The 12993-nt window shown below is 44.0% G+C and overlaps 1 protein-coding gene across 2 annotated transcripts in view; it reads left to right on the forward strand.

Moving 5' to 3' along the window:
• DPH5 (diphthamide biosynthesis 5) overlaps positions 1-12607 on the forward strand; it is a 50788-nt gene extending 38181 nt beyond the window's left edge. For both annotated transcript variants that reach the window (XM_085885746.1, XM_085885747.1), the window contains 4 exons: positions 6141-6261; positions 7843-7882; positions 8048-8163; positions 8471-12607. In XM_085885746.1, coding sequence (XP_085741872.1) covers positions 6141-6261; positions 7843-7882; positions 8048-8163; positions 8471-8721 — 528 coding nt within the window. In that variant the 3' untranslated portion in view covers positions 8722-12607. The remainder of the gene's footprint in view (positions 1-6140; positions 6262-7842; positions 7883-8047; positions 8164-8470) is intronic.
• Positions 12608-12993: the final 386 nt, after the last annotated feature.

The raw sequence follows: 12993 nt of genomic DNA on the forward strand, positions 1-12993 counted from the left end.
CGAACCAAGCTGGCACACGTCGAATACGTTAGGGGTAAGTTTTGTATACGTTAAAAGCACTCTGGCATACGTCGTAGTACGCTGGCATACGTCGTAGTACGTCGATAAATTTTTAGCATGTTGAAAATTTCTTGACGTATGACACACATTCCACATACGTTGGCATAAGTTGTAGGCACGTTACGCGATCGTTGACACACGTCGACATACGTTACTTGTACGTTACTCGTAAGTCGAAACACGTCGAGGTAATGGTTAGCGTCAGTGTTCCAGACTCCCTGGTTTTTTTTATTTTTTATTTTTATTTTTCTCCGGTATGACGATGATGTTGACACTTCGATTTCTCGTGCGGTTATGATTTAAATCGTTGAGCGGCAGCCTATTAATTATATTATATTATAATCGCACTAGAAATCGAAGTGTCAACATCACCGTCATACCAAAGAACAAAAAAAAACAAAAAAAACAGGGAGTCTGGAACACTGACGCTAACCATTACCTTGACGTGTTTCGACTTATGAGTAACTTACAAGTAACGTGTGTCAACGATCGCCTAACGTGCCTACAACTTATGCCAGCGTTATGCGGAACGTGAGTCATACACTGGCATACGTCAGGAAATTTCAAGCATGGAAATTTTGTCTAACAGCTCGGCGAACTACGACGTATGCCAGCGTACTATGACGTATGCCAACGTACTATGACGTATGCCAGCGTACTAAGACATATGTCAGCGTGCTCTTAACGTATACAAACTTACGCATAACGTATTCGACGTGTGCCGGCGTTTTAGCCCAATTTTGCATACGTCAGGCATACTTTGGCTAAATCGTCAAGGTGTGACAGGGCCTTGAACTGTCATAATTGCGTTTAGGAATAGTCTGTCTTTAATCGGTTTATGATCGAAGAACGGCATATTTAAATTTAATGTTATATTTTGAACATGAATAGAAAGACGAGTGTTTTGTTTTGCCGTACATTGGCTCTGAATTCGACCCGATCACACATGCGCAGAGAGGAGTGAGATAATGTTTGTTATCTTGCCAAAACGAAGTTTTTGCAAGATATGTGAGTCAGCTTATATGTTTTTTGTTTTGTTTGTTTGTTTGTTTGTCTGTAATCACGTATAAATCACTCTGCAGAGCACAGTTATCATTGGAAATTTTTGTAAATTCGCAAATCAGAGGCCTATAGAGGTCCCTTTCAGCACATAAAATTTTGAAGGTCAAGGTCAAAGGTCAAGGTCACTTTGTCGCAAATCAGGGGAGTCGACGAAACCCTTATTTTTTGAGTAATTTTGATCGGATCGTCTTCAAACTTCATGGGAATATAGTTCATGGTCTGGCGCTCAGCTGATTAATTTTTGGTGGCGATTGTCCTTGACCTTCATGGTTAGCGCCTCAGGTCGAACAAATTTGACCCCAAGGTCAAATTTTCAAGTTTTAGGAACCATATCGTGTAGTACCTCAAATTGAACACCTCGATGAGTGCTTTCTAGATATGTCAAGCTTGAGACATTATGACGTCATTTGGTGACGTTATGAGGCAAACGCATATTTTTCATGGTTACTCTGTAGAACGATTCTCATCGGAATCTCTCGTAGGCAGATATTCCTCAAGGAGTCGCTCCTGGTGGATAGCAGCTCTGTTCACCTCAGTGTGACCTTAAAGAAGTCACACGTGGTCACCTTTTGGCAAGATACGGGTCACCCTGCGGGTGACATTGGTTTATTACTCTGTCTGCCTGCCTGGCAGTCAAACAAAATAATTCCAAACAGGAAACTTACTGGTTTCAAGGAGACCATAATGCACACATTCGACAGGCACGAATAAGTCCTCCTCCTCTTTTGTATGCCGCACTTTTGTTTGTAAGCCCCAAGGCTGCGGGTGGCATCATTGGCTGAGGGTGCGGCTGTGCCACTGATGCAATGCCCCGATTACCAGTACACTAGTACTCATTTCGCCGACCTCGGAAGGATGACAAACCGAGTCAACCCCACCTGTTGTTAAGTCGGCGGCCGACGGGGCTTAAACTCAGGACCCTTGGAGCCCAAGCCAGCCACCCTAACCGCTAAGCTAATGGCAGGCTTCAGTTTATCATTATTATTATTATTGGTAAGTTTCATGGTCTTAATAACTCAGGAAAATGAGTTTAACTGTTTGGGTGGCTACATAAAACCGTAGGGTCTTGAGTTTGAGCTCCTGTCATTCCGTTACATAACTTCAGGTGAGTTGACTCGGTCTGTCATCCTTCCGAGATCAGCAAAATCCTTCCGAGATCTGAGATCACCAGCTTAATGGAAACAGGGGACACTGCATCAGCACCACAGCCGTGCTCCCATCAATGATGTAACCAGCAGCTACAGTCTGCATGTAAAATAATAAAAACTAAAAAAAAAAACTTCAATAAGTAACCAAGAAACAGTGTAATTGTGGCACCAGTCCATGAGTCCGTGCATTGAGACAACTGTGTTTCTGGATGCCTGATTTGATTATGCTATATTAAATAATATGCCAATTGTGTTTGTTTGTTTCTCTGTCTATCCGATGATTTTCTCATTAACTACTCGACCAGGGACCACAAAACCCATATCGTTATAAAGATCTTTGTCAGAGTTGCGGTTGTGTCCATTTTCCATTACGAATGACCTAAGATGTTTGTTTTTTTATCATTTAGCTTGCTTAACTAACTGAACATTGCGTCATCTCACGTTTCATTTCACTGAAGAATCGTGAGATTGAGGCATTTGGAGGGGGGGGGGGTTAGGACTTTAAGAAGGGGGAGTGGGACAGTTGTGGTGGGGAGGGAGGCAGAGATGGGAGAAGGCATCTCAGGCTTTGGGGAGTGGGGGAGGGGGCATTGAGGACTTGGGGGTTGGGGGAGGGGGAATGGAGAAATTGGGGTTGGGGGGGGGATAGGAGTTGTAGACCTGTGTATGCCCGCTGGCACATTAATGGTACGTTTTTGTTTTTTCACCCTGGGTTTATCATCATATTATCAATTAAATTAATTTTATATTTCTTTCAGACAGCTGAGGTTTTTATCCCCCGCCGCGTGGCAGAAGGGGGATATTGTTTATTTATCTATTACCCTCACCGAAGGAGAGGGTGTTGCGTTTGGGTCTGTTTGTTTGTGACTTGGCAAAAAAAAATTATTTTGTTTTTTTGACAAGTATGTTGATCACCGCCGTTTGTTTGTGTGTCTGTCTGTCTGTCCGCTCGCCTCCAGGCCAAACCGATGAGTGCTTCAACCGATCGTTCTGAAATTTTCAGAGGTTAATGTCACCGACCCTGCGACGGTCCCGCATTGAAGTTTCCTAAAATTTGGTTGACCAAAAAGGTCTACATAGGCCAATAGGCCAATTTGAGCTAAATTGTCGAAAATCCTCAAATTTAATTGGATTGATTTGAAATTTGAACACTATTTGCATACCAGGTCATTGAATTCAACCACCTATTGCTTTTGAGGGTATCAAAGGTCAACATAGGCCTTAAGGTCAACCCCAAGGAGGCCAGATTTTAAAATTGTTTCTAAAATTGTCAATTTTCATCTGATTGACTTGAAATTTGAAGACCATTTACACATCATGTTGCTCAATTCAACTACATATTAATTTTTAGGTCAACTTAGGCCAAAAGGCCAAATTTTCTAAAAACCTCCATTTTCATCCGATTGACTTGAAATTTGAAGACCATTTGCATTTGTTGGAAAAACAGAAAAACTTTGAACCTCTGTATCTCTGAAACCACACCAAGGAAAAAAATTGAAACTTCATGCATAGCAAGTACTCCTCATGGGGAAAAATTGTGATTTTTTTTTTTGATGTCGTCACAGGTGCCTTCATTACGACGTCATAATTGCGTATGCAGAACGCCACATCGGATCGGTATTAAAAATTTTGAGGGTCATCTAGGGATAAAACGGTCCACAGAAAAAAAAATATGACTTCATCGGTCATGTGATTCGGCAGCCATATTGTTTTCAAAAAAAAAAACCTTCAGAAATCTTCTTCTCTTAAGTGGCTGAACAGATTGAGGAAAAACTTTACACGTATGACTGCCTATCCATGAGGAACAAAAGTTTCTCACATATGACATTATAGGTCACATGGTTTGGCAGCCATATTGGATTTACCCTCAAACCTATAAAAAAATCATCTCCAGAACGACTGGACACATCGAGGGGAAACTTCATACAAATGTTCCCCAAGTCATGGGTGTACAAGTTTGTTGAGTAATAATGTTTTCTCTGGAACAGCTTAATCAATCAAAGTGAAACTTTACATTTATGATCTGCTGTAGTAGTGATGGGGAACACATGTTTTAAATTTCAACTTGATCGGACACATGGTCTGGCAGCCAGAATTGTTTAATTTTTTGATGTGGGTTTTTATATTTTTTTTGAATGAGGCTCACTTGGCTGTGCCTGGATGGGTTTGGAGGTAGAGGAGTAGCAGCTGAAATGTGAATCCTATCCAGGTTCCTCCTGATGACTTCATCTTTGCTTTTTGCTTGTTCGGGTTCCTTCTGATTACTCCAATGCAAGACTGTACCTATTTGGTCTTCCCTGTTTTAATTGAATTTATTTTAATCCCATTCTAAATTCAATTGAATAATGAATAATAATAAATAAACATCACGGGTCAGGGTCAGGTGCCCGATCAAAGCGGGGCGTCTTGGTACCCGGTCATCACTGCCAGCAGTTATAAAGTGGCAGTTCTAATGATATCTTATTATTACATAACACACCAATACACAAGCACCACACACAATACACCACATAAAAGCAGTTCTGGTGAGGGTCTGCAAGCTCTGATTTCTCTTTTTCTTGTTTGTACTGTTATTGTTTAATCATAGTGATTGGGTTGGCCTTTTTATCTATCAATTACATTCAGAAAACTATGATGGTTTTCTTTCAGAAATCTATGATTTTCAGAATTCTATAATTTTTCAGATTTCAGAAATCGATATTTTCTATAAATTATAAGTCAGAAATTCAAACCACAGCATTCCTATCTAAACCGATGGCTTATGATGCTCGGAACTAATCCTAAATCTTAAACAAGATGTCAGGGCCATCAACCTGAACATATTTCGAGTACTCGATGCAGTCAGTCTGACGTTATGCCCTGCTTGCCATATTTTCTGCCTGTGGTATACAAGGCTACCTTCATACCTGGTAGGGTTTCTGAATTACTCCACTTGTTTGTTTAATGCCTCGCCATCAATAGAAACCTCAGCTCTTAGATCCTGGTAGAGGCGAGATTGCTGTTTTGATCTCTGTCTTGTTCCACTCATCTATATAAACGACTTCTCTGACACTGGAAAACCTTGACACCCTTCAATCCTGGCAATTGTCAGCCTCACCCTGTCACTCTGAACGAATCTTCGAATGAACCCACCTATCTCTTTCCATAGTCAGCTGCTGGAAGAAGTTCAATCTTTTGACCTACTAGGCCTCACCATCACTCATGACCTCTGTTGGGCTGACCATGTAACGAAGTTGGCCACCAAAGTTAGCCGCAGACTGGGCATCCTCTGTTGTTCCAAGTCATTCCTTTAAAAATAATTTGCAGCTGACAGAGCCTTAATGGAGTCCTGCTCTCCTCTGTGGGCTGACACACCAGCATCACATCTCTCTCTTGGATTCTGTGGAATCCAAAGCTCTCACTCGATATTATTGGCATCTTCCCCAGTGAGGCCAAAGCACAAGGTCTGTTGCTCTCACATCAGAGACAGGTCAGTGGCCGCTATTTTCCCACCTCTCCGATGGTGTAGCTCCATCTGCTCTCTCAACCCTCTGACCCTCCCCATAGTTCCTCCAGGATGCATGCGTTATTCCAGTAACTCCTTCCTGATTTAACAAAAGATCCAGGCTATTTTCTCTTCCATGATCCTTTTACTTGAAAAGAAAAAATAATAATCCAGACTTACAGCACACCTCCACCTCTTTGTCCAACATGTGATTTAAGCACATGCTCCACTAGGAGCCCTTGTATCAATGTAAAATAATAATAATAATAATAATAATTAATTTAAATGAATAAATACAAGGTTGATTTTCTTTTTCTTTTATTTAATTTTTTTTTATTTCTATGATGAAACTGATCAGAAAATTACACCGTTGTGCCTTCTCACAGTTGTACAGCTTTGGTGAGACGGTGTCCATTGTCTTCTGGACAGAAACTTGGAATCCAGAGAGCTTCTATGATAAGATTACACGCAACCGCAGCATGGGCCTACACACCCTCTGCCTCCTTGGTATGTGGTCAAAGTGTTTCGATCATGTTTTCCTCGGGGAAAGTGCCCCCATCGTATTGCAATTACATGTAACATTATTGCAGTTGTCTGGCTGAGTTTGTTTGCGTTTGTGTGTGTCCCTGGTTGATGTATTTGCAGGATACCTAATGTTAGCATGAGGTATTCCACAGTGTTGTTGCTTCAAAGTGTGGGGTGGGTAAAAGTTGTGCGAAGGGAGTTGGGAGGCATAAGTATTGTTGTTGTTGTTTTTGCACAATTACTTTGTCTGTGTGTTTGGCTTTGCACACCAGGCAAGTTCAAGAATTAAACATCCCTAACAAACGATGCCCCGATGTAGAAACCCTACACGTGGAACATGTCTTTCAATCCAGACAAATCTCACACTCTCACTATGTCTCTTCGAAAGGACCGTTTAGAAAACCCCCCCATCCACTTTCTCAACAATCCTCTGGAAGAAGTCTTTTCTTTCAAGCTTCTGGGTCTCACTATCTGCCATGACCTTTCCTGGGAAAGTCACATTTCCAACCTCGCCCCAAAAGCCAGTCGCCGACTGGGAATCCTCCGTCGTGCAAAGTCCTTCCTCGGCCCTCTTGAGCTCCTGACCACTTACAAAGCTTTTGTCCGTAGCCTGATGGAGTACTGCTCTCCCCTCTGGGCTGGTGCATCTGCCTCCCACCTTTCTCGGCTTAACGCTGTCGAAACCAGGGCATTTAAGATCATCGGCACCTCCCGCAATGAAGCTGAGTCTTTGGGCCTCTCACTCAATCACCGCAGGTTGGTCGGTGGTCTTTCTGTCTTCTACCGACTCCTCTCCAGCCTTGCCCCCCCTGCTCTCTCTGCGATTTGTCCCCACCACATTTCCACAGGGCGCTCAAGGTCCGCCAACAACCCCCTTCTGGTAAAACTACCAAAATCACGAATCACTGCTCATCTTCACTCTTTCATTCCTCTTTTTTCCCACCTTTGGAATAAACTTCCTCACTCTATTCTTTCCCATTCTTCCCTCCAGGCTTTCAAAACAGCTGTTCACCACCACCTCTTATCTTCCCCCATCCAAATCCTCGATCTTTTCTACCCCCGATAATCCACCCAAGCCCACTTCCTTCAATTCCCCTGCTTTCCTTCCTGAAAGTACCTGTAATGTCCATCTTCTCTTCACCATGTTCCCCATCCCATCCCCATCCCTCTCCCTTCCACAGTTCACCTCATGTGTCTGTTCCCCACTGTTTTGTCCCTTCCACTCCCACCCCTCTTGTCTCATGCCTCCTTGCTGTGAGTTGTGTGTTAGCTCTCATACGAGCCTCGACCAAGGTATACAAAAAAAAAATCTTGGCCTGCTTATGACATGTTAGGCCCAGCAGGTGCATACAATTCCCTTGTTTGCTTCTTCTTTTGCTTTGAAGATCACAACACTTCGGTTTACTCTGGTTTGGATGTGGCTGTGAGGCCGTGTGCTGCAGGTATCAGACGGCACTCCCACCGTCTTGAATCTTAACCTGCTGACTTGACACCTGAATAAGTTTTGATCATGTGCTGTTTTTCCGTCTGTATAACTGACTTTTCATATTTTTTTTTTCCCAGACATTAAAATGAAGGAGCAAACGGTGGAGAATATGATGAGGTAAGGAGCAATCACGAAGCATGATGAGATTAAAAAAAACCCTCTCAAAATTGGCAATTTCTCCCATCATCCTCCCATTGTCGAGGCATTATTTTGGTTGGTGTTGATACTTGTCTTTGTCCATCAGTCTGCATTGCATTGTCTGCATATTGGTGGTATCTGCAGAGGCCGACGTATTTTTGAGCCACCACGGTTTATGTCTGTGAGACGGGCAGCCGAGCAGCTCCTGGATATCGTGCAGCGGCGGCGGGAACAGGGAGATGGAAACTTAGGCAAACACGGTGAGAACAACACTGTGCAATGTTCAAGCTTCAGATTCAAAAGGGTGGCCACAGTGCATGGTCAAGAGTAGGTTGAGTTTGAATGTATTGATGATATAAAAGTGCAAAGACACTGGCGAGGACTGATGGTGGTGTTGTACGATTTGCAAGTCCAAATGCCCATGGCACACTACCATTTCGTCTTTTGAAAGAAGTCTCGAAAAGTCCTTATTTTCCTTTTTTTATTTGTATGAGTCACTTTCTCTAACCTACTCTCTGAGTAAGCATTTTGCTGCCCTTTAAAATTCCTGCATGTTTTGGCCTGCAGATTTGACTGAGAACACGATATGTGTTGGTTTGGCACGGGTCGGAGCAACTGACCAGCAACTTGCTGCTGGACCGCTCGCTGCCTTTATCCAGGCAGACCTGGGGCCACCACTTCATTCGCTTATTGTTACTGGTCACCTGCACCCGCTGGAATGGGACATGCTCTCTCAACATGCTTTGCCTGGCTGTAACCGGCCAGAACCTTGTGAAGACCACAAGAAAAGATCAAGCATGACAAACACAGAAGCATGACCTCATCAATCCCCAAAAAATAAGAATCGAAAAAACTGTGAATGCCCTTTCTTTCTGAAGCATGCACCTTGTGAAAGTGCTTAAACTCCATGAGACATACTTTTTCTCTCCTCAGTTTCCACCCCCACATTGTACGAGAGCTGAACGTGGGGTCAGGCTCGCAATGCGTCAAAAACTGAGCTCAGGTTGTTATTTTGAGCACATGGGAGTGAGTTTGGGATGGAACTCCAAGCCGCAGGGATTTGAAGTTTCCTGGCGCTCATTGCCGCTGTCTCGTATACTGACAAAGAGCAGTCTTGGCCATGTGGGACCTCTGTCCTTAAGTGAGCAAACTGCCATTGAGGCTTTTGCATTAACGGCCGTTTCTTTTGACGATTTGATGAACGATTGCCCGAGCTAACTCGTTGTCTAGATTGTTAACAGTGATTCAGGGCACTATTTTCTTTTTGAATGCAATGCCACTGATCGAGTCAGGATTTTCAGCATAATGAAGTGGGCATCGTTTGTTAGGGAGTGCATGTGGTTGAGCTTCCATGTGTTGGGTGCTCTTTGCACCTCAGGTCTTCAGATCAACCTTGAGATCAAAAGTGGTATGATCGGAACTCAAAGCTCTGTTCTAGGTGCTGTTTTAATTGGCGTCCCTAAGAAAGAAAGTAAACTCTCAGCAAGCTCTCTCTCTAAAAAAATTAATAAATCGGATATCGGGAACTGAAATGTGAAATTAGTCGAACTCCTGGAGAGGAAGTGGTAAAGGATAGATTTATTCCCCCCCCCACCCCCTTCCATTCTCTATGTTCCCATGCCCTCGTTGCATGGTGCAGATTGTGGCCTGCACCATCCCACCCACCTTTTGCCCTCCCTCCTTTCTCCTCTCAGTCACAGCGCACCAAAAACTAACGCTGCATCTTGTCGTGGGAAAGTGGCTTTGCCAAACATTTGTGCATAAGTGTTCCCACATGCTCCTCAGTGTTCGTAGGCCCAAGTGCTGTTGGGCCACAGAACTCGAGCTCCAATGGAAAATCTGGTGGTTTGGAGCCTTGAGAGAGGTGATTGCCTTGTAATGAGCCAAAGTAAACCGCTTTGTTTTAAAATGCAAAGCGGTGTAATTGCTGATCAACAATAATCCTGACGATCGTTTTCTTTTCCCTTGGTAAAATAATCTTGTAAAATGCATTAATTTGTTTCCAAATCGAGTTTTTCTTTTTCTCCCTTCAAGCTTCACCCCTTATGGGGGAGAAAGGAAATTGTGATTGTGATCCTTTGTGACATGACGTCTTAGTGATGTGGTCCAGTGGCAAATGGAAGCGAGTTTATTTATTTATTTTGAGAAACCATACTCTTTACAGAGCATTGTTGCTGCTGAAGCAGGTTCTTGGTAAGGGTTGTACTGGGTAGTTTGCCATTGCCTTCGCAGTGTTTTGTCCATGCTCTATGCCTTTATATGCTGAATGTCAAGCAAGCGGCACGAACCATTTTTAAAGTCTTTGATATTGCATGGCCGAGGTTTGAACCACCGACCTCCCAGACTCTGAGAAGATGCTCACCATTATGCCACCGAAGCTGGTGAAGTGAGTTGTCGCGCTGTATTTTAAATATCCAGAATGGCTGAGCTATGCGTAACATTAGTCTTCTTGAAAGCATCGTGTTTTTCCACGGATTTCCCACTCCATTTGCTTGCCATTATACGCAGCATTAATGGCAGATGGTTTGAATTCTGAAACTTTTATGTTACGTTATTATAGCATGTAATGGTGCTCTCCACTGGGCTTGCAGGATGGCCTCGAGGTACGCACGCTCACCTGTAAGCCGTGACGGCTTAGCCGTGTAGCCTGGGTTGGAATTCCGACCCAGCTATAAACTGTCATCCCGGTGTTTCACAGGCAGAGTGATTCATCAGTGTGTGTGCCGTCCCTCGGATGGACGTTAAACGAGGTGTCCCATCTGTCGGCATTAGTTGGTGGATGTTAAATATCCACCACGTCCTTCACGAAGAGTAGGCAAGCTATCGCCGGAACCCTGGCCATGTTCTAAATTCTTGCTCAAACTACTGCTGGGAAGGCGATGGCAAACCACCCAGGAAAACCCTGGTTCAGGAAGCTGCTTCGGCAGCACCAACGCTCTGGGAAGAATGTTGAGGAGAGAATGCTCTCCACTGCAGAATGGAGTGGCATGATAAAAGGTTGCTCGCATGCCATCTAAAAACCCACCCGAATGAGCCTGCCAAGCTGGCCGGCCTGCAGGGGCCAGGACTAATGCAACGCTTGCTGTCCGAGCTAAGATTTCCGAGGTTCTCGGTGTCCAATCTCACGTGATTGTTTTATTTATTTATTTTTTCGCCAGAAAAGACCGTTACCCAGGCTCCGATGCCATCTCTTCTTTGCCGTCTTTCAAAGTTGAATCGATGGAAAAGTTTTTCCACTGATATTCGTGTCCGGTGGCCGGATCCTGGATTTTATTAATTATTTATTTATTGTTGTTCTGACATTGCTGGAAAACCATTTATAGCTGACTAATCCAGACACGCAGAAGGCTCAGATGCTTATCTTTGCATGCTACAGCAGTGCTGCCAGGCAGGCAGCCACTCTTGTACACGACTAAGCACGGAAATTGAATAAGACTTGTCGGCATAGGGTCTCATTCCGGGCAATCTGGTTCGCCCTTTGCGGCTGGCTTTTAAATGGCCTTTGTGTCGAGCACATTCATACAATATGGCCAAAGGTCGTGAAACTGTTCAGTTGTCGATGAAAAGAAAAATTATTATTTTAATTGGATCTGATATCTCTGTAACTAAAAGAAACTTGCATAGAAAGATTTGTTATTTGTGAAGCGGATGATTCAAGAAGACCTGTGCTGATGTTTTTTTGGATTTGCGTGTACTTGTTACTTCTTTGGACATGTCGTGGACATCCAGCTAAGAGACTTGTCCCTTGTGCTTCATGGGAACAGACTGTTCCTGGAGAAACTTCATGAGTGTGTTTGACTGGGAATCGGGTCGTCGTCGTCATTACAATCGAAAATGGCCTCCAGTTTTTTGTCCGTTCAGACTTGTTTGGCTTGAGGCCTTTGGGAGTATGGTGAGTTTGACCATACATAGGCTGAGAAGCTCAGGAGAGTGGTGGGTGGGAAGTACTGATGAGGACCAGATGATGCTCGGATCTCCAGCCGCTGGAATTTTTTCTTCACAAAGTTGGGTAATTTGAATGACATTGCAAATGCTGTTTGGTGTTGAACAAAAACAGACCAGGCCTTCATTCTTCAGTGTGATTCGCTCATTACATAAAGTCCAAAGTATTAGATGAGTCTTTCGTCGGGGGAGTTGATTTTCCCCATCTGATTGATGGTGTGATTCATGATGAAGATTGTGTGTTACCGGGCTGACATTTATGTGGCCGGAATGCGGATACACTACTACCAAGCTCGACTAGTGCACGAAATGTCTCTCCTCGGTGTTTTAGGTAACACGGCGTGCTCACCGGTGGAGGGCACATGGTGTGGACAGAGCTGATCTCTCCACTGGTGATCCGCTTTGCAGCCCCTCTTCGCACATCCGGTGACGTGTCGGCTCTCGGAGTTTGACCTTGGAGAGGTGTCCGATTCCGCGACCAAGTGAAATCAATTTGCCGGAAGGGCCTTTAACTAGGCCTGGTGTACAGATGTTGAATTCTGCTTTCCATCACTGAGGGCCCACAACTCAGCATACATACTTATCCATCACCCAAAGCGTTTAGTTAAGCCCTTGTAGGGACCGGAGTCCAGATTATTTTCTTGCCATGTATAACACAATTTTGGGTAGATAGTATAAAGTTTTACTTCTGTATTTCTTCCAAGTTTAATGAGCTGTGATGGCTGGAATGTTAAATAAATATTATTCCCAGGCAGAGTGAAAGTGGAAAATGCATTTTCACAAAATGTGGGGTACATGTTGTGGGCCCGGATTCATGAGTACACCACCCGCACACCTGCCCCCCCCCAATGGGTTAATTTTTGAGGAGCCCCCTTCACAACATTCATACGTGAGCTCCTTTGCACTCAGGTTAATTTCTGATCCAACTCTCTCCCCCACACCTGTGTTCATTGTTTAGCCCCACTGTTCCCAGGTTTATCTTTGAGCTCCCCCATACACACACACACACACACACACACTCTCATGTGCAGCCTTTGTGGCTGCTGGTTGCATCATTGGTTAGGGAAGCAGCTATGCTGCTGAAGCAGTGCCCCTATTACCAGTGCACTGGTGCTCATTCCACTGACCTCTGAAGGATGACAAGCTGA

The sequence above is a fragment of the Eptatretus burgeri genome, chromosome 6 (genome assembly GCF_056783735.1).
Source record: "Eptatretus burgeri isolate ZD-2024b chromosome 6, Ebu_testis_v1, whole genome shotgun sequence".
In the NCBI taxonomy this organism is placed as follows: Eukaryota; Metazoa; Chordata; class Myxini; order Myxiniformes; family Myxinidae; genus Eptatretus; species Eptatretus burgeri.